The sequence below is a fragment of the Haliaeetus albicilla genome, chromosome 6 (genome assembly GCF_947461875.1).
Source record: "Haliaeetus albicilla chromosome 6, bHalAlb1.1, whole genome shotgun sequence".
In the NCBI taxonomy this organism is placed as follows: Eukaryota; Metazoa; Chordata; class Aves; order Accipitriformes; family Accipitridae; genus Haliaeetus; species Haliaeetus albicilla.
The window spans coordinates 46,369,289-46,392,286 of NC_091488.1; the positions used below are offsets into that span (position 1 = coordinate 46,369,289).

At 43.3% G+C, this 22,998-nt stretch overlaps 2 protein-coding genes across 6 annotated transcripts; both read right to left on the reverse strand.

Moving 5' to 3' along the window:
• Nucleotides 1-1,060: 1,060 nt before the first annotated feature.
• On the reverse strand, nt 1,061-17,829 carry LOC104312711 (cystatin-A). Of its 4 annotated transcripts, none has more exons than XM_069785935.1 (4): nt 17,784-17,829; nt 7,813-7,999; nt 3,543-3,644; nt 1,061-1,284 (listed from the first exon to the last, which is right to left on the reverse strand). In XM_069785935.1, exons 2-4 carry the CDS (start codon nt 7,876-7,878, stop codon nt 1,156-1,158), a joined length of 297 nt encoding a protein of 98 aa, XP_069642036.1. In that variant the 5' UTR covers nt 7,879-7,999; nt 17,784-17,829; the 3' UTR covers nt 1,061-1,155. The 4 variants fall into 4 exon arrangements, with proteins under 4 accessions (XP_069642036.1, XP_009911115.1, XP_069642039.1 ...); XM_009912813.2 differs by lacking the exon at nt 17,784-17,829 and adding an exon at nt 11,858-13,689; XM_069785938.1 differs by lacking the exon at nt 17,784-17,829 and adding an exon at nt 8,182-9,076.
• On the reverse strand, nt 13,912-22,990 carry MIX23 (mitochondrial matrix import factor 23). Of its 2 annotated transcripts, XM_069785929.1 has the most exons (5): nt 22,850-22,986; nt 21,875-22,000; nt 21,210-21,356; nt 17,784-17,843; nt 13,912-14,205 (listed from the first exon to the last, which is right to left on the reverse strand). In XM_069785929.1, exons 1-5 carry the CDS (start codon nt 22,898-22,900, stop codon nt 14,155-14,157), a joined length of 435 nt encoding a protein of 144 aa, XP_069642030.1. In that variant the 5' UTR covers nt 22,901-22,986; the 3' UTR covers nt 13,912-14,154. The 2 variants fall into 2 exon arrangements, with proteins under 2 accessions (XP_069642030.1, XP_069642031.1); XM_069785930.1 differs by lacking the exon at nt 17,784-17,843 and having other exon boundaries at nt 22,850-22,990.
• Between the last annotated feature and the right edge of the window lie 8 nt (nt 22,991-22,998).

Sequence of the window (22,998 nt, forward strand, 5' to 3'; positions counted from 1 at the left end):
CAAAAAGCTGAGCATTACCTCCAAATGCTACTCTGTGGGATGTTAGTGGTGATAATGCAAGACTTGCTGCATCTTAAAAGATTTGTAACATTAGACTGCAGGATTGAGCTCTTGTGGAAACTATATTAATTAGATGTGCAAGGGAAGGACTACTCCCAGGAGGCCACAGGCTGTCTTTATGCTTGGAGGAATTAAAGCATCTGATCTAGGATACTGGCATGCAGAGAAATGGGCAGGTGTCACATTTTTTCTAGGCATGATATGCCTGTGAGTGTTACATACCTATCCTTCACTACAGCACCAAAACATGAATGCAAGCAAGGTATGGCCTGAGACCCATTTAATCATTTAAAGTCTTATGCCTGAGCCCAAGCTCCCTGGCAGGTAATACAAAGGCCCCTACCTGAGCAGGTGCTAACAGGAAAGTCTTTTTGTTGTGGATTGGGCTTGCCTTCTACCTTTGTCACCTCAGAGCTCAGCTGAAGGCTGCTCTCTTTGCAGGTGGCTGGTGCTACAAATGAACAAAAAGGAATGAGCTCCATAGATCTCCAGTAAAGCACACTCACTAAGTGAGGATGGTCACTCCCTGCTCCAGGGGCTGAATGCTGGGATTCAGCTGTCTCAGGGGCCTATCCTCCCAATCCTTCAAGGAGCTCATTCCTGCCCCCTACCCTGCTCCCACACAGTGAAGGTGCACTTAGAGGGGGACACAGTTTGGCTTCTCACTTCCCCCATGCCAGAAATTATCTATGGATCTATCTATCTATCTCACACACTTTCTGAGGAGTGTCCAATAGGTCGTATTTAATGCACTTAAAAAGCAAAACCAAGCAGCCAGTGCTGAAGTACTTAGCCTGTTTGCCTGAAGTATACTCAGGAGGCCCAGGTTTTGTCTTCAGAGGATGCCTGAGTGTTTTGGAAAGAGGAGCTGACATAGGTGTGCTCTGTCTTACAGCTATAGTACCTCAGGTAGCAGAAACAGCCTTGAATAGTATTTCAGAGCCTACTCAAGCTTCAGCCAGGCAGCAGAGCTAGACGTGACATGCAGCAGATGAACAAATAGCTTTCAAAACTTATTTTATTTTCATGCATTTACTGAAACAGGCAGAATCCACATGCAGCTTGCAGAAGTGAGGCACCATTCCTCCTCATCTCTCAGAAGTAGGTCAGAGGATCATCTCTGGTTTTGCCAGTCTGAAAACTGACAAGGCTGGGACCTTGGTTCTCATGAGGAAGGCTCACAAACACCCTTAAGTGGACATAGTCATCATTGCAAACTTGGACCTAGAAACCAAAACAGCAGGAAAGTGAAATGTTAGGTATATCTCCATTTTTACTTCAACAGCTCTTAACCCAAGTCTGGATAGTAACTGGTGGGAGAAACTGTCTATACCTGTAGGAAACTAATAAAAACCTTCAGACTCATGTGAATGGAAAATGAAGAGGACTGCTTGGGTGTGGAAGGACCAGAAGGCACAAGAGGAGAAAGGTTTCAGTGGTGGTGTATTTCGGACATCAAGATCCCGGCACATCAGCTCACAGCTTCTTGGGACACTCAGGGTAGGAGACAAGAGACACTGAGAAAAATCTTAATGACTCAGGGGTGGGGCAAGATGCAGAGACAGTGTCAGCTCCTATAAGGTACAGAAAGGTCTATCCAAAACCAGCACACAGTCCTAAGAAGCAATAACAACCTGAAAGCCAGGAACCCTTGTCTGCAGAATTACTGCAAACACATCAGCGCCTGAACAGACAACTTGACACACACCTTGATGCTTGTGGGAGTGAGTGTGAGTGCCTGAAATAATTTTTAAATAAACTCACCTTCCCCACCAGAAAATCCTCACATAACGACCTGCTACGAAGTTGTGCATAATTTCACACACATACAGAGCCAAGCGCAACAGGTGCTAAACTCTCACTGTGTGAGGTATATAGTATTAACAGAAAGTTTACTGCCTTAGGCTCTAAGAGGTTTTTATATGCTTTCTAGTGGCTGCAACGTGGCACTGTTTGTTTCGGTCTGGATTACATCTCAGCTGTAAATCTGTTGGTAAAATACTAGTGATGTGGAAAATTCAGAAGTATAAATTAATCTTGTGACAGAATTTCTTCCAGGTAACGCTAAAATGAGTAACTGTTTCCTGTCACTTGCAAGATTGGGAAAGAAGAGACAAATCATCCATTTTTCAGTGTTATAAATGGATTTCTTCCAAGTTCAGTAACATGTCAATCATCATTTCTGAGTAGTTTGGTCATGAGGTTTAGCATGGACAGCAGACAAGGATTTTACATGGGCTAGGTCAGCAATAAGATGGTACTAAGGGAAGAAATGCAACTAGGAATGACTTCTGGCTTTACTGCAGCCTTCTTGTAAATTGTTACTCTTCATCACTTAGTACTTCGTCTACAAAGTGAAAGCACATCTCACAGGAGCAAGGGAATGATACACATCATTCAGGCAAGACTCAGACTAGCCATGTAACAGGTCGTCTGTCAGTACAATCCCCTGGTGCCCACATAGCAGAAATAATCGTTAAGAGTTATTTTAAGGAAGGACCTGGGAAAAAAGAAGGTTTGGCAGCTTCTGTCCTTCCTGGGACCAACTAAATATGAGAAGCATGGAGCAAATGCTCATAATGCCTCTGCAGAATTACTATCCCCCAAACCCTACCCGCCCATTTCTTTAATAAAAAGATTCTGACCCTTGTCAAGGGAGCACATCATACCAGGCATATGTCTGCACACGTGTGGGGTTAAGATACAGCAGTCGCATGCAAGGTTTACTCTACTTCCAGAAAGCCAGCCTGCCACTAAACAATGCTCTCCGGCCTTCACTTGCAAAATATGCAATTTACTCACAGAAAGGTGCCCAAATCCATGGGTAGGGTTTTCTAGTAGAGGATGAACGGCACTATCAGAGGGTTCCAGATTAAGCATTACCTGTTTCTCCTCCACAGCAGAAAGGGGGTTTTGAAAATACAGAAAGAACTAGCAGGCAGGCTGTACCTCTGCAGCACATGACACAGAACCAAAACATCAACACACATGCTTACATGCAAAACTAGTCAGTAGACTGTGAGATGCTTGCATTAAATTTTTTTAGAATTAAATTAAATTCACCCTAACTCTCTGTCAGATCCTCAGGCTGACTTCAAATTCATCATAGTAAACACAACTAGAGGACACAGAGGCAACAGGAAAGCTACTTTGCCTTGAAAGGAAACAGGAGAGCAGAATTATGACTAATTTAAATAATTTGAGCTGATAAGGCAATCTATAGTCTTTGAGTAAGATGTTCCTAAGAAAGTTATCGTTCACATCTGAAGAAGCACAGTGCCTGTTTTATAAATTTTTACATTCCTGTTCTACAGTAGTGCCAAACAGAGGGATTTTATAAGCATCTGGAGATAGTCCCTGACTCTATTAGTCACATCAGATGGTTTTCTACTACATTTGCTTCTCTTTCTTGCTATAAGCCACTACACAAGTCACCTATATTGTTTAATTACAAAGCACTCCCTTCTATAATATATACAAACCTTAATAAAGTAGTTTATCCCAGCAACCACCTGAGTCTTATACACTATGGCTTTAAAGGTGTCATATGTCTTGTTCTCCTTGCTTTCAAATTGTGGCTTCACCTGTAGAAAGAAAAAGAAATACGATTGGCAGGTTCATATTTAGGCTTTTCTTTCACATCTACCACTCCAATTTTCATCCTTTCAAACAGAGGCCCTTAATGAAATAAACCCAGAACCCCCAAAATAATTCAGTTTACACCAAGACCTCCAGCCCTCTTCCCTAGCATTACCTCCAGCATTCTTTAAAATCCTGTTAGAATTAGACTGCCTAGTCGATTCTTCCCCATCCTGAAAGCTGTCCAGCTAAACTGTTTCCTGCTCAGTAGGGGGAAACTGCTACCTGGTGCTCTTTTAATTCTTTGTCAAAGGAGCTAGGTACCAATCCGTGCTCCTTAGCAGGGTACACCCTGTGTCAAGCACACAGTTACACAACAGTGCAGGACAGCCCCCCTCGCCTGGAACACCTCCGCCCATGCCAGCAGGGAGGCTGCAGAACCCTGTTCTGTTTCACAGCCTCAGAGCTGCACTCGATCTGTTTAATGTTTTTCTTTAAGGACTTGCAGTAGACAGGGTTATTTGAGAGTATCAAGACAACCACCTGATCAAGTAGTTCCGGAAAGTTATTCTAGTGCTGGTGGAAGCCCTGCAGATAAATCTGTAATTTAAACTAAATACGTCAAACATCTAGAACCGCGTAATATACAACTGTAAGTTAATGGTCCAGGATTAAACTACGTACTTCCATCTCCCAAACTGGAAGTACAACCTTTACATTGTGAGACAGAAATCAACCCCCAGACCTGCATAGACATCATCAGTCCTTCACTACATAGCAGCTGCAAGTCATGTAGTTCCAGAAGAAACAATGCTCTGTGCTGACAGCATTCACGCTCACAGCTCAGGTAGATGTGTTTATGCACAGTACACAGTTTAAGTCCTTGTGGATATTAAAATTCACAGTTCAGACATCTACAGACTTTTCACATATATATTTTTAAAAAAAAAAAAAGTGTAACAGTTTTTCCTGAAACACACAAAATGTAGGGCAAGTTTTAAGTTCAGCAGCAATTACAGTGATACTGTCCTCTCAGAGATGAAATATTCTTATAATTACTAGGCTGAAAGGGCAGAGGGGTAGCGAGGGAGATAGCTGTGAGCAGCGGTGGAAGTCTGGCCAGGTGTCTGAGGTGTAAAACAATCACTGGTACATAAATCATGACTATAGTTGTTTGCATCTGATGAGACAAATTCCCTACAGAAAGGCAACTGCAGCAAATGTAACCTGAAAATTTATTTCTGTCATCTAGAAAGCATAAACAATCTTTTACAGGCTGGGTAACAGCCTCTCCTCTGCACGATGCCCATGCTAATGGCCTGATGCATTCCAGAAGTCGGGCAGAGAAGCACAGCGTCACTGGGCAGCCGGCTCAGGCAGCCCCCGGGAGGGGCCAGCAGCACGTCAGGGCTTCTCACCACCCGCCTGTTTTGCAGAAGCACACAGAATTAATTGGCTTTCTCAGCACATCCACCTACAGCTGGCTGCCACCCCATGGCATTCCTTCCTAGCAGGCACGTCCTGGAAAGCACACTAGGAACATCCAGATCAACTACTTCCAGACAGTCAGAAATTATCCAATTCATCATATTCAGGCTCCTCATGATCTCTTACTCTGCTATTCTTCCAAGCAGCTTCCACAAGGTTTCTGTACCAGGGAACCAACAGCTATACTTTCAAGTCGGGAGCTGCTAACTCTAGCACACCAGGGAAACTTCCATTTCCAACCCTCTTCCAGCTGGCTGGGTCTGGGAGCTCCTAGGATGCTCCTGAGTGGCAACATTTGGTACATGTTATTTCTCTCTCAGAACAAAACAAAACAAAGCTAGCTCTCTCCAATTTTACAACCTCTCCCAACCTCTGACCATTATGTCCCCCACTTCTTATTTATTGACAGAGCCTTCAGTAAAATCAGGCAGGCAGACAGCTCCTTAATCCTCAGAGGGAAAAATGTAACATTCCTAAGCCCTTATCTAAAAGCTCCTTAAACCCAAAACATTCCTCAGTTTTAGGAAACAGCTGTAAAACAAGGAGACTGAACAAATATTCCCCAGCTCACTAAGGAAGACTATAGACAAGGCACAGGTGTGAGTAAATAATTATGTAATCCCAAGAGCAGATAGAGCTTGGGCATCTCAAGGTCTTCAGATGCTCCTCACAACTTTGCTCAAATCATATGAATTGCTTCTCTGCTTAGCAGAGCATAAAATCCCACAGAATTGCATCATTAAAGGGTGACACCATTATCTGGCCAGAAGCAAAGCAGGACTGCCCCAATGTAAAGTTTGTCTCCACAAGAATCTTTTCTTTAGAGAACTACACCAAAGCCTCTGCAGTGGAGTATAAGCTTTTTCAAAGAAGGAGGACCAGGGAGAGTGCTCTCCCGCACTCAGCACACAAGGCAAAAATTTCACCTTGCAGAAAATAAAGAACAGAGAATAATTTGTTTTTATTTTCCTGAAGCTACTGAGAACAGAAGAATACCAAAATTAAAGTCAGTCCTTTTCAGGAATCGAACAGAAAATTTGTACATCTGCATTTCAGATTCTGTATTTGCCCTGTACTTTGTGAGAATTAGCACAGCCTGAAACAAATGTTCACATTTCTAAACGCGTGTTCACTCACTGACAGTTAAGCACAGTGGTTTCATCTCTGATACACACTGCAATAGGGTGGGATCTTTTGATCACCCATAACACAGCCTAGCATTAAAAACACAGCTCAGTATCTGGCATGCTACACTGTCCTAGCAGTGTTCAAAGGAGGCCCTTAAGATATTTCACAGACTCATGAGTCAAATTTCACAGCCCCCAGCTAGCAGGAGACATTGCCTTCCCTGTCTTACACGTGAGGAAATAAGAATTGCAAATACACAAAGGTGCCACAAGTCCTTGCCTAGGGTCTCCCCTCCATAGGTAAAAAGGAATTTCTGATCTCTGCAAGTGCTGCTCCTTCAACTACTTGTGCCAGCATAGGATGAACACTGTTAACTGCTCCCAAGCGATTCAATCGGTGTCCCCCAATTTTAGATAATCCTTTTCTATTTCTGTTCTGCAGTAAGTTATCTCCCCTCTAAAAACCTGTTATCACCACCCCCCAACACACACTCCAGCTCTCCCCCAGGTATGCATGCCCCACTCTGGCAACCCCAGCTGTGGCTGACTTATAAAGCCCTACAACAGAAGAAGGCTTAGAGGATCTGGGCAAGGGTCATGTGCCTTCAAAGCTCAGAAAATAATGCAGGGTGTGACTGACGGCAGCTTCTGCAAAGAAGCTGACTTTATCTCAACACAAAGGGCATCAAAGTGTGTTCATTTTAAATAAACAGCTGTATCAGTTGAGTGGATCAACTGGTGGTGTAACTCCCTGAGTTCCTTAAAAGGATGTGAACACCTCCCTAAGTCAGCCAGCCCAGCATGGGAATGTGAGATGGGAGACACGAAAGGAGCTTTCACGTGCCATGTTGTTCCACTCCCACACTTCAGGATACACTTTATACTCTTTTAAAAGCTGCTGCACTGCAGGGCATTAGAGCATCTACAGAGGTGTTGTTCACACAGCTGCTTCCAGGACAGGACCGCTGCCTGTAACCAACCACCACGGCAACTGGACTCACCCTGCCTGCCTTGTGCCAAGCCCATCTTGCCCCACTGGCTCACCAACAGCCCCTGCATCACAGCTGTAGCTCTAGAAAACACCAGATGCCAGTAGAGAACATGCTGTTTGTCCATAGCCTTCTCCCATATCTTTTTTTAGTGCATACTGCCACGTGGTTTGTCCTATCCATGTCCTTCAGTAAGGAATTCTACCAGGTAGAATCTTCCCCCTTCAAATACACCACCTTTAATTTCAAACAAGCGACCTCAGTGCTGGCACAGTAGAGCTCGTCTTTGAACTACATGTAAACATGAACCAAAGGTAGCCAGTACTGTGCCTGGCTACAGACAAGGATGACACAGAGAAGTGGTTTGCCTCAGTCTTACCTGTACGCTGCCTATGCGGAATGCTAAGAAAGTACTTACTGGCAATCAAGGAGATTCCCATTTTCAGCACTAGCTTCTTCAGTTTAAACACTGGTTCAGTGTCATCATCTGGTCTCCCAGCCTTTACCCGAGCTTCAGGACTCAGCCCTTTGCACAGAGAGAATTCGCCTTTAGATAGGTCACAACTCACCTGGTTAACGATATGCTGGACTTCTGGAGTAGCAGGCTTGGTCTCAGATAAGCCCCCAGGCATCATCGTGGCAGGTAACTTCTCTGAAGTGATGGGTGGTTCTGAAGAGGGAAGTTTAGCACAGTCTGAGCAGAGTCACCAGGCATCCCGTATATATACATACACATGTGTCATGGAATCACATGACCTGTAACATATGGAGCCTACCATTACTGAACTGGAGGAGGAAAGACATGGGGAAAACAGGGGGAAAAAGCAATGTAAAGCACTGATAATACTAATACTAAATGTAAAAAGCACTCTAAAACCTTAAGTGTATATAGTCTCGAGGTCAATAAGAAAAGCAAACAACAGCCTCCAGCCACCCACATCTTAAGATAGTTGGTTTGGGCCGAAACTAGAACCTCTTGCCTCTCCACCCATGTACAGATGACTAGTCTGTGCACTTAGGAAATAGATCAAAGTCACACCCAGTATTTCCCAACACCATTCAAGATTAGAAGAAAGCATGCAGTAGCTTCCTTAGTGCAGGTCCCATTCAACTTGAAATTGTATTGTCTCAATATCCTACCAAGCAGGAAATAGGAGCAGATTGCAATTTATTTTCAGTGACATTTACTTCCCTCTGCCTGACCAGAAAGGTGCCAAGGTCAACACGAGAACCAGAAGGGGAAAAAATTAAATCCTAGTTTCAGGTAAGTACTGTAAATAAGTTACTTCTGCCTCTTTTCTATCAAACCTATAGTTGCATTCAGGCAATCATAATAACAACTGAATACGCAGTACCATTTACATTTTTATTGAAACTCTAGTGCCATTTCCTGGAAGACAAAGTACGATCCCTCTCACTACATTAGTTGTGTGTGCACAATAGCTGTTCTAATTTCAAGGTACTTTAATTTCACACACTGCTGAAAGATGTAACATGCAGAATATATAGTCAGAAGTATTCATTCTGCAATTACAGTCACAGACATATGACATTGTACATTCATAAATGGTCATGAATATGACTAAGTTCAAAACACGCGCAAGCTACTGAAGAAAAGCTAGCAACTGTTAGCAGCCCTACCCGGTAAGGGAGAGCTAACACTTCAAGACCCCAGAAAAACTACTCCCCTTCAGTATCCTGCCATCCCCCTTCTCCAGCAAATGGGAGGAATGTTGTTCCAGAGCCAGGACCAGGGAAGTAGCGACAGACCAGATAATTTTTAGTCCCTAGGGTGGGTACATGGGAGGGGTGAAATGAGAGTATGTGCTGCGCACAAGCAACGGGCGTTTCTGCTGAAAGCAGCAGTAGGGAATTCACTAGAAACAAGCTAGAAACAAGAACCCACAGCAATGGTGACCATGCAACACAGACTTATTGGCATCCTAGCCAGCCTACTTACTGGCCCTCCTCACAGATGACAAGTGATGCAACAGACTATAAAAAAGTACTTCTTATCTAACTTCAAGGCCTGTTCTTGGCTCAAAGGACCTGAGATTGAGAAATTGGGGCTGTAAGGGCCCTAAACTCAACTCAGGAGCATGTTACCAATAAGGATCTTGCAGAATTTCCCAAACTTAAGCAGCAGTGTTATGGGAGTGGATGAAAGGCATTTGAGGAAAGACAGTTGTCCTGAGACAACATCTTTCTGAACAAACAGAAAAATGTGCCCAGTTCTTGGAAATAAAGGGAATGGGAGGTGTTAAAACTGGAAGTCTGCCACTTTCTCCAAATTCACCGCTCCAGATGAGGAGTTCCTCACAGCCCAATTCATGGAGTTAATTCAAGCTGATGAGCTCAAACTCCAGCTTTTGCACAAGACCCTGCTGACTCACTCAAATGCTGATCATTTTCCACCATGTTCCTACCATGCATCTTATTCACACAGCAGGACAGATAAGCTAACTAACTGGAAGAGCCAGCTCCCCTTACTGAGGCCAGAAGCCACAGAACGCGTCCGACAACCATGCAGCACCAATGCTAAACCAGGATATTTTATAAACTTCTCCACTCACCAGGATGCACCAAATCCTCTGGCAAGGGATGTTGGTAAGATCCCCAAGGTAGCACTACCCCTCTGGAGAACTATTGATTCTGATTAGTAAGAAATACACTGAGCACAAAGACCACGAAGATTAATTTATAATCTTGGAAAAACTCTAGGTGTGAAACTAAAGATGTTAACGTTGCGTGGAAATCATTCATTGGACTCCACATTCCTGGTTTTTTTGTTGTTTTTTTACTTCAGAGCATAAGAACTTCCCCCCGCCCCCAGAACACACAGAGTTGTGCAGAAGGGAAGGGAAAACAACACTAATTGTTGGCAAGCTGACGCTAAAGTTTACACAGGCCAATCAGTCTGTTTTCTTTCCACAGGAGTGCTAATGGCCATCGCAAAATCCACTGCTATTTCTAAGATTGGGACGTAGTACTCATCTTGCACACATAGTTCATGAAGTCACTTTGAAATGCTGACGTTTCACAGACCTGCTATCAAAGATCATCAGTGACTATGCACTATCCTAGGCAACCCTCATCTACACCTCCCTCCATTAAGCTTTGGATGTAATGGAACAGCATTTGGAACATTGCCTTGAAAAGAACAGCCATCCCCATTCCATTTCTTGCACAACATCTACAAGCTAGTGAGTGTCTCCACTTCAGTATCTGAGACGCGTTTGACATTACATACCATTCCAGCCTACACTCACCATTTGCACAGATGGCAATTTCTCTGCACATAACTGTACTGCTGTTAACTTAGAGAATCTCTGCTGGGAGAACAGTACTAGTACTCTTTACAGTTTTAAAGCTGAGTAATATCTTGCACTATGTACTATTCCAATAATAAAGAAACAAATCTTTACAGCTTGCAGGCCACTACTCTCTGGTCCTATATAAGCAATTTTAAGAAGTAGAAGCTATAGTCAATAAAAACACCAGTACATAAACAAAACAAAGCAAGCAAACAAAAAAACCCAAACCCCAGGGTTATCTATTTATGAGTTATTTTTAAAGCAGAAATTAAGCCACCTCTGTAGAAATTATTGTGAAAGCTAAGTCAGTAGGTCAGTCTTCTGATTTCACAGTGACAAGACACATAATTGTGACTGGATGAAATGACACATGGTCTGCACCATTTTAAGAGCTGCTGAAGGAAAGCAGCCCTCCATCTACCAATTGAAGATCTATTTGTCATCATCACAGTAACAGCCTTGACTTTCAACATGCTAGTCTGCAAAAAAGGCTTCCTCTCCTGCTACCCACTGATTTCAAAAGACTTCTGACATTGTACATCAACTAGGATTAACAGAAACCTGAACTTCAGCAGCACAAAGTTACCATATCCACGCGTATGCTGAGCCTGTGGTACCAGTAAAGAGCCTCTTCTGCTCAGTCTGCTTCAAGACAACCAAATCCTATCATTAAAAAATTCTGTAAAGAGATTACCTACTTCTTCATTCTCAAGTGCCTACAGGCTGCATGAGACAATAGCACCGAGTGCCAGAAAAAACCCACACCTCCTTCTGTTTCACAGAAGGAAATAAAAAGTACATGCTTGAGAGGACTTTCCAAGCAAGCAAGATCTGCCCACCTATATTCACCATTTCTGGAAAGCCCCAGAAGAAGGGCAAGCCACCTGCAGGAGATCTAGGCTCTGGGCAGGGGCATCAGTTGTGCTTTTTGTTCAAGTGCCTTTACGTGCAGAAATAAAAGTTAGAACCAGGAAAAGAATGAAATCTTGGTATTTGTGGGATCCATTATTTGATTCACATATGACATCAAGCAGCCCAGTAATTTTGTGACTACCTTGATGGCAAAGTTGAAGCAGGATTCAATCGCAGGCTAAGCACGATCCTAGAATGGACAGGGGTCACTAGACACAGAGATTTTACCTGCCTTTGTTTAGTGTGGCCCACAGCTGATACCAATGCCATTTACATACCATCACAAAACATCCCACTTCACAGGCAGATCTTAAGTACTCAAAAAATAGCAAAGCCGTTTTCTCCTTCCCTGTGCCCCAAAGCATGGCATGCAATACCAGTTACTCACCTTAACGTTCCACTAAGTTCAACAGCAAGATTCAAACAGCCTCTGATCCAGGTGATTTGCCATGTACTGTAAGATATCCCCCTGTGCTCAGAGCAAACTAAATAGAGTAATTCAACTTCTTAGTGCAACCCTCTGTATACAAGCTGCAAACACCTGAAGAAGGGATGTTTGGGACTTAGAAGTCTTCTTATGGTATGAGAAGTTCTTCACATACATGTTTGTATAGATCTACTCATTTGGCCTTTTGTTCAAATGAAAAATAGAGCTATGTTGGGGTTGGGGTTTTTTTTACATAGTTTTCTCATAACAAATGCTAAGCTGAGCTACTGCAAAAAAAAAAAATAATCTGCATATATATCACATCCATTTCACAGGTCATTTTTCACAGCATGTCCTTAAGTGAAGAAGTTTTCCCACAACAGCTGAGCAAACATCTGGATGGATAGAGGAGGACAGTGATTAATTCTCATTACATTCTCTAGTTTCTACAGAAATACAATACAAGCTTAAATTTCAAGAGTATTCATGACAACTCTACACACACTGGCAGAAGTTTCTATCATACAACTGGCTTAAAAGGAGAATTTGTCTCTGCAGTTGTAGATCCAAGCCCTGGAGAGAACCAATATTTTAGACGCCTATATTAGAGGTCAGTATTAAGAGTACCACCTTTGAAATCAAAACTAACTGTTCTCAGCATCTCATTAGTGGACCATCTCCTGTAGAAATTAGGTTACTGGCAATTCAGCACACAGTTCTGAGCAGTATTTGATTTCCACTTCGAGGATAAACAATTATAAGAATTTAAGAGTTGAAGAACAAACATGTTTTCTGCTTTCAGAGTTGCAGAAAAACAATGAGAATACTTCAAGAGTGAGACGAGCGCTCCAACTGGAGTAAAGTTCTGCTTAGAGCAGTTGCAGTACCTTGGGAAAAAAAGGAAAAAAAAAAAAAAAAAAGAAGTTTGAACATTAGGATTTACATCCTCAAAGACTTAAAATATATTTCTGCCTCACTGTCAAAGAAAAGTGAGACTAAGTGACTCTGCTGCCTAAAAATAAAGGCCACCAAGTAGTTTGAGTCTCTGCTGGACAAACAACTGTAAAACAGATGATGCTGCACAGATTTTTGCCAGCTGCCAGTAACACAGGTACATTCCTCCATTTACTTCCCACCCCCCATATATGCACAGCTTTTAGGAATGTGAGACTATATAGTAATTTCAGTGTGGTTACTGAATTCCAAGTGTTTGCAAGATGGGGCCTGTATTTTTAAGGCTCTGTTCAAGTTCAATGGTTCTTAAAGACATATCACTAAGTAATAAAACCAGCTGGCAACCCAGCAGACCTTGTCATTTGACTGTCAGCCAATTAGAGTTAGTAAAAAATCAAGGTATAATTACAGCAATGCTGCTTTCCTCGTACTTAGCCACTTTTAAATGCTGTGTTACTGCAGGTTTGTTGCATTAAAGCTTTCTAAATACATCGCTGTGGCAGAATCCACAGCATCAGGCGTGCACAGCTATTTCTCAGTTCAAATGCAATTCACCTATAGAATTAAAGGTTCAGAAGGAGGGACAAAATAGGGTCACTGGGTAGTTAACTGTCTCATTCCTGAATGAGACATATCATATCCAACCCAAAGTGGTTTTAATCGACACTGTGTTCCCAATCTAAAGACAAAATCCAGAACTTGGTAACGCAGACCAAAGGACAGTATGCAACAGATGCTGCCTGTCAGCATTGTGGGAACAGTGCCAAACCTGTATCCACATGCAACTCTGAACCAACGCTGCTAGTGTTGAGTAGTTCGGAACAATGCTGGTAGCTTCTTACTTTCAGGGATACTGAACCTACACTTGCTGATCATTCTGCAATTCTTATTTCCTTTCAGAATTTAGTAGATTATTGCGCAAACACACCAATTCACTCATAGTTTAGCAAGCACCAGTTCAGGGAGAGCCCTGTCCTCCCTGCTCAGAGCTGGTTTTTACCATTTCTTCCCCTCTAGGACTGCTGTAACTGTAGAAGTTCAAGAAAGATGCCAGTTTCGCATTCCATTTGAAAATTATTTTAATACTATAAAACTCATTTGTTCACATATTTTGTACAAAAGATGAGTTGTTTTCTCTTAATTACAGGAGAATCATTTCAACCTTGAGATTTCAGCTAAGTAGGTCCAAAACAAAACAAGACTGGGTTCTACTGGTTCTGGAGGGTCCCAATACAGCTCACCCAAGGTCTCTTTCCAGTTCGGCTCTCATGGTTATGGACCACCTTGATGGAAAATACCCCACATCATTGACTCTTCGGAGGCTTGTAGTGAATTCGGCAACGCTCATTAAATACCTGAGACACCAAAACAGAAGAGCAAAAGCGAATCAGCCCTCATCCAGGAGATGATCAGAACTTCAGAGCTAGTTCAGTCAACTATCTCTTCACGTAGCACCCATCTCAAGCTGCCCAGCCCTGCTGTACCAATAAATGGTACTTACCAAGGCATCTGTCTCCATTCACCTTCTCTCCTGGCTTTAGTGAATCCAATGTTTGCAGCCTGATGCTGGGGGACTGCACAGCACTAAAAGTTTCCTCCCTCAGATAAGGCAGGCTCATAATCCTGGTAGTCTGTTATCATCAAAGATGCTGGTGCCTTTTTTTTTTTTTTTTTTTTGAAAGAGGGAGGGAAATTATCAGTGGAAGGCTCCTGACCGGCTGTGTTCTGTTAAGTTCACTCTGGCATTCAAATTTGGACATTGTTTCTTCTCTTTCCTGAGTAAACACATTTTACATTGTCATGACAGCTAAGAAGAGGTGCAAGGGCTCTTGGAAGCCATGTTCACACTTTTGGTTATCTGACCGCAGGTGCTGATGCTGCCAGCCCTCCTATTGCAAAGGGCACACTGCTCTCACCTCACTCACCTCTGGCATCTTCTCTGGGTAAAATTAAGCACACAGAACTAGAGACTGAAGATCATGTTTATTTAGCTTGAACTGCAGGCCTTGTCCAGCAGACTGCTTACCCTAAGGAGGGCCAATAAATGTGACTAAAGTAAGGCAGTCTGAATCAAAAGCACAACACATAGGCTCACACCAAAGTTACAGGTGCTCCTTACAAGCGATTTAGTTAGTTATCGGTTTGGCTCCAAACTTTGTCCGGCACCATGTCCTGAAAAGCGACACGAGCACCACCTAGCACCAAGTTGAGGCACTGGCGGTTATTAGTTCCCCCACCAGCACTCCTGCAAGAGCACGTTTTGGCGAGCTGTCCAGGGACTTTTCAGATCCGAATGCCTGTGATCGTCAGGATATCAAGTTTCATGAACTCTCCCATTGGCTTCACATGCAAAGTGAGCAGTCTTGTAATTTTGCATAAGTTATGCATCACTTCATATAAATACATTATTTTAAACTGTATCTTCCTAGAATCTTCTACAGCTGATCTTATTCAGAGTTCAGAACCTATGGCAATTTCAGCAAAAGTGATGTTTGCAGCATGCATTTGTTTTAGCATTGATTCTTAACAATTTTTGAGTAATTTTCAACTTCTTTTCAAATTTAATTTAAGAAACAGACATGTATTACAAACTGCTTCATATTGCAGAAAACAAAAGTTGTGATATAGTTTCACATGCACACAGCCAGCCTGTCCCACTACGTTACCACATGCAACAGACACCTCTGGAAGAGTTAAGAGTATGTAAAGGTCTGAGATCAGGTAAGTGATAGAAGGAAACTGTAGAAACTAAAAGCCACAAAGAGTTCCCATTCAGAAGCATTTTAATACTATGCAAATTGCACCATTTTTGTCCATTGTCTGTCAAAGACATTTTAAGAGCATATATGTCTTAAAAGGTACTGGAAATATACTCTAAAACACTGTAAAGGTCTCTTGCATCAAACAACACACCAGCTTGCTATCATGCAAACTTTTAAAGCATTTTTAATAGTAACTCTGCAGCCTATGGAAGGAAGATCAATACTGCAATCTTACTAATACTGCTGCCTACTTTTAGGATCACTGACCTACAGATCTCAGCGTGTTAGTCAGGCCAACTAACTCCACTGGTCTACCTGTGAAGTGCTACTCTCATTTTTCAGACAGGAAAAACACTGCCTGAGAAAACTTAACACTCACTTTGCTATGCAGCAGTTTGATTTTGCTGTCTTTTACATATTAATACAAAACACTCCAAGGATAAACTCCAGTGTGCAGGTGCTGTACAGAGACTAATGCAAGTGTCTTGTTTTGGAAGTCAATTCCCTGTTTGGTATCAGCCAAACAAAATTCCACTGCATGCACTTCTATAAAGCAGCATCTTTCTGTATGCCACTATTGCTACAGCTACCCAGAGTAAGTGTTTGAAAATAACCATTTCCTAATCAGATTTTTCCAATCAGTTTTCTGTTGGTTAAGGTTAACGTAAATACATAAGTGTACGTTCCAACTAAAAGTCTGCAATAGTAAAAAAAGAGTGGAGGTCCTCACCTGCAAACAAATAACTACTCCCATGTAATAAACTGCATTCGGTCCACAACTATGACCGGTTGGTTCCAATTCCTTCAGTGACATATTTTTTATAGGCAACTAAATGAGACATTTATGTCTATATTCAGAGGGTGACAATAGCAGAGCTAGAGATAAAACCCAGAAAAACTTCCTCTTCAAGCCCTACTCTAAACACTAGCAGGCTAAAATATCCCTGCACCACGCGTACCTCACTGTTCATGAACTCTCCATCTCCATCTTCAGGAAAAATTAGACATTTCTGTCACTAGCAAAAGCTTAATGCAGCTACAGGACATCACTGGCATCAGTGCTAAGTTTGGTGCCAACTCTGGGCTTTGGAATGAAGATTGGGGGCAGGGTTTGTTCCCCTATAGCAGACTCGTCATAAAATATTTGCCATTGGTGACCTGCAGCATATTGTTAAGGCTGTGGCGTTGCTTAGTCACATCGGAGCTGGTTTAAAATTCATTAAGCTTAAGGGTATGATTAGCTTTTTCAGACAGTACAGAGGTAGTACTGACGGCAAAGCATATGTGGAAAACTGTAAACGTTCGTCTAATCAGCCTGCATTCAGCTGTATTGTGGTGACTAGACCTCCAAGAATAGGCAAGACTTAAAGCTGTATTGCCCTTACACTGATGCAATCTAGGGGACTAAAGTCCTGAAGTAGAGATTAAAAAGGGAGCTGCAGATTTGCAAAAATCCTTTTTGCATTTAGAGAGGGAAAGAGGCTCTCCATACAGTATTGAAAGCTCTGAAAAGCTACAACAAACCAGAAACGGATGCTAGATGTGAAATGCTGCAGTGATAGAATACAGCAACCTCAGAATTTAAGCTCAGCGTTAAGATCACTTTATAACAAGATAGCATCTGGGGCCATCAATCCAGAGGGTGATCTGCCCCTTCTCTTGACACAGGAGGGCAACAGCAAGCTGCCCTTTGCACCAGGGAGCATCAGTCCAGGCCTGCAGAAGCTCCATGAGGAAGAGGTTCAACTTCTACAGCCCATCCTCCTCTGGCCTCTGCTCAGAAGCACGATCAGTACCAAACACAGCCAAATTTGAAAGACTCATCTCTCTGACATTGTTAGAGGCCCAGCAAAGCTTTTCAGACAGGCCACCACAGAAAAATTTACAAAGTCCTTAGCCACTGGGCAAGGCAGAGGAAGGGACCTAGACAGGGAGTACTCCACAGTCCTTCTTCCCCCCTAAATCAGATGCTTTTCTTTCCTTTGCAGTGCAACTGAAAAGCTTTGATATCCGCATCCAGAACTGAGGAAATGACTGATGTGAAACATTTCCCCCAGTACTGCCCTCACCTATTTCTAATTAACCTGCCTCACAAGGCACTGGTCCTGCACCTCCAGTGCAGGGCTGTCTGTTGGGACAGAACATCATCACTGTTTTAAATGACTGAGTACCTTCCAGCTTCTGTCGTTTACCACTTCTTCAACATTCAGCTCCGACTGCATCAATTTCAACTGCAGAAAGTAACAGATAAAGAGATTATTGTCAAACAGGCCTCCTTGCAGCCTTCAGTATTTACTACCATTGCAACTTACTAGATCACAACCCCAGTACTAGATGCAAGTCCCCTCCAATGGTGCAAACTGAAGGGCATGTGTGATCATTCCGAAAGCCTGGCCCTTCCATTCAGCCAATACTCGGGGCAGACTGAAGTCTGCAAGGGCACAGTGAAGGCAAACTCACAATGCAAGCCTGGCAGAAGTAGCTCCTGATTACTAATGCTCAGTTCTTAAATATTGCCCATCAAGATTTGCTAGCAATTAACAGATTAACATTAATGGCTTCACAGACAAAAATAACTATGCCTAATTCTAGCCCTTGGAACAGGGAATGCCACTGCTGGGGTTAGCTCTGCAGCCTTGAGTTGTCATTCTTCCACACATGCATTATTAGAGTCATACAGGGAGCTGGCAGCAAAGCTAGGACTCAACACAGATCTCAGATGCTGGATCTAGAATTAAGATCATAAAGAGATCCTTTCCACTTCCTTTGCCGCCTACTCTGTGCACTGACGAAAAAAGGGTCTACAAGAACAGATCACGGATATTCATGCTATCTGAACCAGTTAATATGTTATGTGATCACAGTAGGACAAATCAGGTTTACACAGATGCAAAAGCTCTGGCAAGAACTACCACAATACACAGTCCTTGAGCACTCACTCGACCCATGAGAAATGTAAGAATCTCTTTGTTTCGCACCCATTAGAAACTCCAAGGGGCAGGTATGACAGATGTGTTTAGGTGACCTGCGGTAATTTGACCCTGCCACAAGGCCCTGAAGCAATAGTAGCAGATAAAAGAAACCATCTGCCATTTTTGCCTACCTACATTTAGGATGTATTTTTGTTACAGTCTTTAACACAACAGACTAAGAATCAGAGCTTATCCATTTTAAATGCATGATTCCAATTAGAGAGATGGTGAACAGGTGCAAGCCAAGACAGCAGTTGCATCAAAAACCTTCCAAGTAAGATGTCCAGACACACACAGCTACTACAGTTGTTGGATGGACTTTTACCTACTCAACGGGACTTCAAACTGTTTGAAATGACAATCCAACATCCACAGAGTGACTAGATGACCAGGATTAGTCTCTATAAAATAACCACTCAGAAGATCTGTAGCAGTTCAAAGAAAGGTTTTTCCTGCTGGAGTATGTGAATAGGTTTACGATCATCTGGACTGTGACATCAATTGCCTCTGAAGCCAAGCCTAAGCAAAACTACTATTTTAGCCTTTTCCTTAGAGTTGCAGACCTGAACAGCAATATAGTATCAGTCAACATGGCTATACAGGGGGGGTTGCTGCTGTTTTTAAAACATGCTCTGATATTTTAACAAGCTTTACTAATTCACTTGATAAAGCTAATAACCGTTATGCTGTATGTTTTGGATTTCCAGAATTTATTTGGTTGGATATTTTATGACACCTCATTCAAGTAAACTAAGATGATAACAAATTAATACAATAATCAAGTGATGTTTTAATGTACGTGGATTAAAAGAAGTGACAGCTAGACTGACACTACTCCAAGTTTTCTTATTCAATGACCCCAAAGTAATAATTTTGGACAAAGTCCTCCAATTTGTACCATTAGCAGGCTGAGAGAAACACAACAAGATTGCAACCAAGTGAATATACATTTGAAATGCATGATCTTAAATGTAGGAGGAAGCAGGCACCCTATGGACACCTCAAAGTCCAAGTGCAAATTTGAGATCATTTCATCAAAAGATTTCTGGGATGTTTCCAAATCATGGATTGCTTTTAAGACTTGAAATCACCTCCAATTATTAAACATTATCATTGTGATCCTCCTAGTGGTTTCAGTGATAGGTTTGGGGCTCAGTAATTAAATCATTTAAAGAACTGGCTCTGCAAACAAAATTCATAGGAAATACTAAGCTACCATTGTAGTTTTCCAAACTAAGATGGATGCTTGTTAGCAGTTCCATAAGTGAGGCCTGAAGAATAAAACCACTTGCTGCCACCCGGTTCTTTAAATCTGAGCTCAGGACAGAGCACTTCTCTGAAAAGCACATGAACAAACAGTTCACTCACTCAATGCCTGGGAAAAATCAGATTATTGAGTTCAAATCATCCCCTCAGGAAGCTCTTTTGCTTCAACTGCTCTTTGAAACAGGGGCTACAATAGGCTCCTCTTGGAAGTACAGGGGTAAGTGAGGTAGTTCAGCACCGCAAAAGCAAAATTTCAAGACCCATCTCTTCAAGTCTTATAGGACCGCAGCAGAGAAAGCTGCGCCCAGGATATAGGGCCATATATATATATGTATGTGTGTGTGTGTGTATATATATATATATATATATATGATGGTAGAACATCTGGCTGTTATGAGAAGAACTCACTGCTACATTGGAAACTCAAAGGGACCATTTTAGAAACCCTGGTTAGACAGCCCTCAACAGAGGACGGCTCACTAAACTGCTGAACACAACAGATACACCTAGGCAGCATATGCAAAAAAAGCAATAAGCAAGCAGTCTTATTTGGTATGTGCTACAAACATATGGTATGGAACATGAGCCATACAGAGGCAGGTCTGGAAGAGAAATCAATGGAAGAGTTCACATCCCTACTAATCTCCACTCCTAGAGCTACACCTGCAGTATCCCTTCCCCTACAAAGGGGGCCCTGGAATGGCAGCAAGAACGTCAGCGGGGTTCCTTTCTCCACTTCTGATACTCTGTCTAGATCACCTCTGGCAAAGTACACTTTCCGTCCAGAGGCCAGAAGGTTGACAGGATGTTTTGCACGTTAAAATTCCTTATGCAAACCCAGAAGTCTCTCTCACACCATCACAAGGTACTCAAAAAATTAATCCAAGAAATACTAAACAACAAAAAAGTTGGTTCAGTGGAATTCAAGGTTGCCTGGTAGCTCCTTATAGAGGACGGGAACTCCAGTTAACACACTGAGTAAGATATACTCGTTTTACAAAATCTCAAAGACAAAATGAACCTTCAGGCATTCTGAAAGGACCAAGCAAGCCCCAGGTAAATTGTACACTACGTGGTGTTAGTCAGCAAAGGTTAGAGTCCACCATGGGGAAGTACACATGTTTTTCTACAGCATTTGTGTAATAGGATCTCAGAAAATGCTCCACTTGCAGGATAAAAGCTACTCTGTCTTGAGGGCTAGGGGAAATGGTTCTCACAAACCCAGCCAACAAGAACCTCGGAGAATACTGCCTGAGTCAGGATCCACTCCAGGTTCTCTCCATCACACTGGTCTTTCCATTTGGGAAAGATACCCTCTTCTTCCTCTCTAAGTGATCTCTAAAAAGCTCCACCACTCACCTTCGTCTGCTCTTTCCTGAGTTGCTTTAATAACGCTACGTCATCCTGGGCCTTTTCCCTCTCTTCTCTGAGAGTTTTCACTACACTGGAAGTCTGAGCAATGCAGTTTTTGATGATTCTCTCTCTGCTGGTGTGAGCATCCATCAACTAAGTGGGGAAAGAAAGAACGTCACAACAACTCAGCAGAGAATAAAACCCTCTGAGTTACAAGTTAAAAGAGAGACTTTCTAAAGTCAAGGTATTGCTGTGCCTATAGAAATCCCTTTGACTCTATAGTTCAGATGTTGGAAGCAACACTGCTTTGAGCAGCAGCTACCAACCTGATCAAAAGCCAAAGATACACATGAGCAGGAGTCTTGTAAAGTAGCACAAAAAGCATGCTAGTACCCATTTTTAAAAGAAAGAAGTGGGCTAGGCTAACGCACTGTACCTTGAAGGATCAGTATTGCGGAACAAATTAAGTTCCCCACGTGGTTTTAAACTGAAGTAGCTGTTACATGCATGTGGTTTAGAAGCGTAGAGTTGTCAAGCATGTCAGTTACAGACACATAAAGCATGACATATAAAGGCAGTGGTTTCCTTAAAAACTGAGGATGCTTTACTGGTCACTGCACATTAATAAAACATCAGGAATTGTGCTGAAAGTTGAAGGAGCACACACTCACAGACTGGTACAGCTCTTTACACGTCTGGCCGGCATCAATTTTCCCCACAAAGGAAGCCGTTGGAATCGTAGTGTTTAATTCATGGACGATTCTGTCATCGATCGTCCTCATCACCCTGAGCAACTCCTGTATTAAAAAAAAAAAAAAAAAATTAAAAAAGTTTGCTTATATCTCTGAGAAAAGCCTACTACAAGAAAATTTGCACGATTAAGCCTTTTAATAGAAAACTAAGTAGACTGCTTACAAACAGCAAAAAGACCCCGCACCAAACGAACCGTTTCTGTACAGGGGTATGCGCTGCAAACCAACTACTCTCCTTAGCAGCGAAGGCTGACGTGGGAGGGTCAGAACTAGTCAGTGCTGAGTAACTAACAAGGCCCCGAGCCCCCCCCCCGGCCCTGCTCGCCCTGATTCCCTCAGGAAACCCACCCACCCTCCCCAAGGCCCCTTCCCCTCCCGTTAACTCTTCCAGGCGGCAAACTGGGCACGACCTGCAGCAAAACGGCAAACTTCAAATTTAAAAAAAAAAAAAAAACAAACCAAAACAAACACGGTTTTGAAGGGAGGGAAGGGGGGAAGATGTTTAAGAAGAGGTGAGGTGCCCCCACCTCCGCCGACCCCCTCACACGAAGACCCGCGCCATACTTCGCCTTCCCTTAAACAACAAGAAGGCGCCGACGCCGCGGGACCCCCCCAGGAAGGGGATTCCTTCCCCCCCCGGCCTCCCTCCCTGTCAGAGACCACCGCGCTCCCGCCGCTGGTGCTGAGGAGAAGGCCGGACCCTTGCCCCCCCTTCCCCTTCCCCTTCCCGCCGCATCCCGATCGCTGTGGGGAGGGGTGACCTCGCCGCCCGCCCGCGCTCCCTCGGGGCCGCGCAGCGTTTCCATGAGGAGGAGGATGAAGATGAGGAGTCGGCGGGAGCGCGCTTCTCTCTCCCCCCTCGCTCACCCCCCCCCCCAGCCCGAGGCGGGTTACCTGAAACTCGGCGAAGTCCTCACAGCTCGCCGCTCCGCTGGGCGCCGCCATATTAGAAAGGCCGAGGGCCGCGGCGGCGGCCAATCCAAGAGGGGAGGCGGGATGACGCGCACGGCACGGCGGTGGGCGGGGCGAGGCGGGGCGGGTCC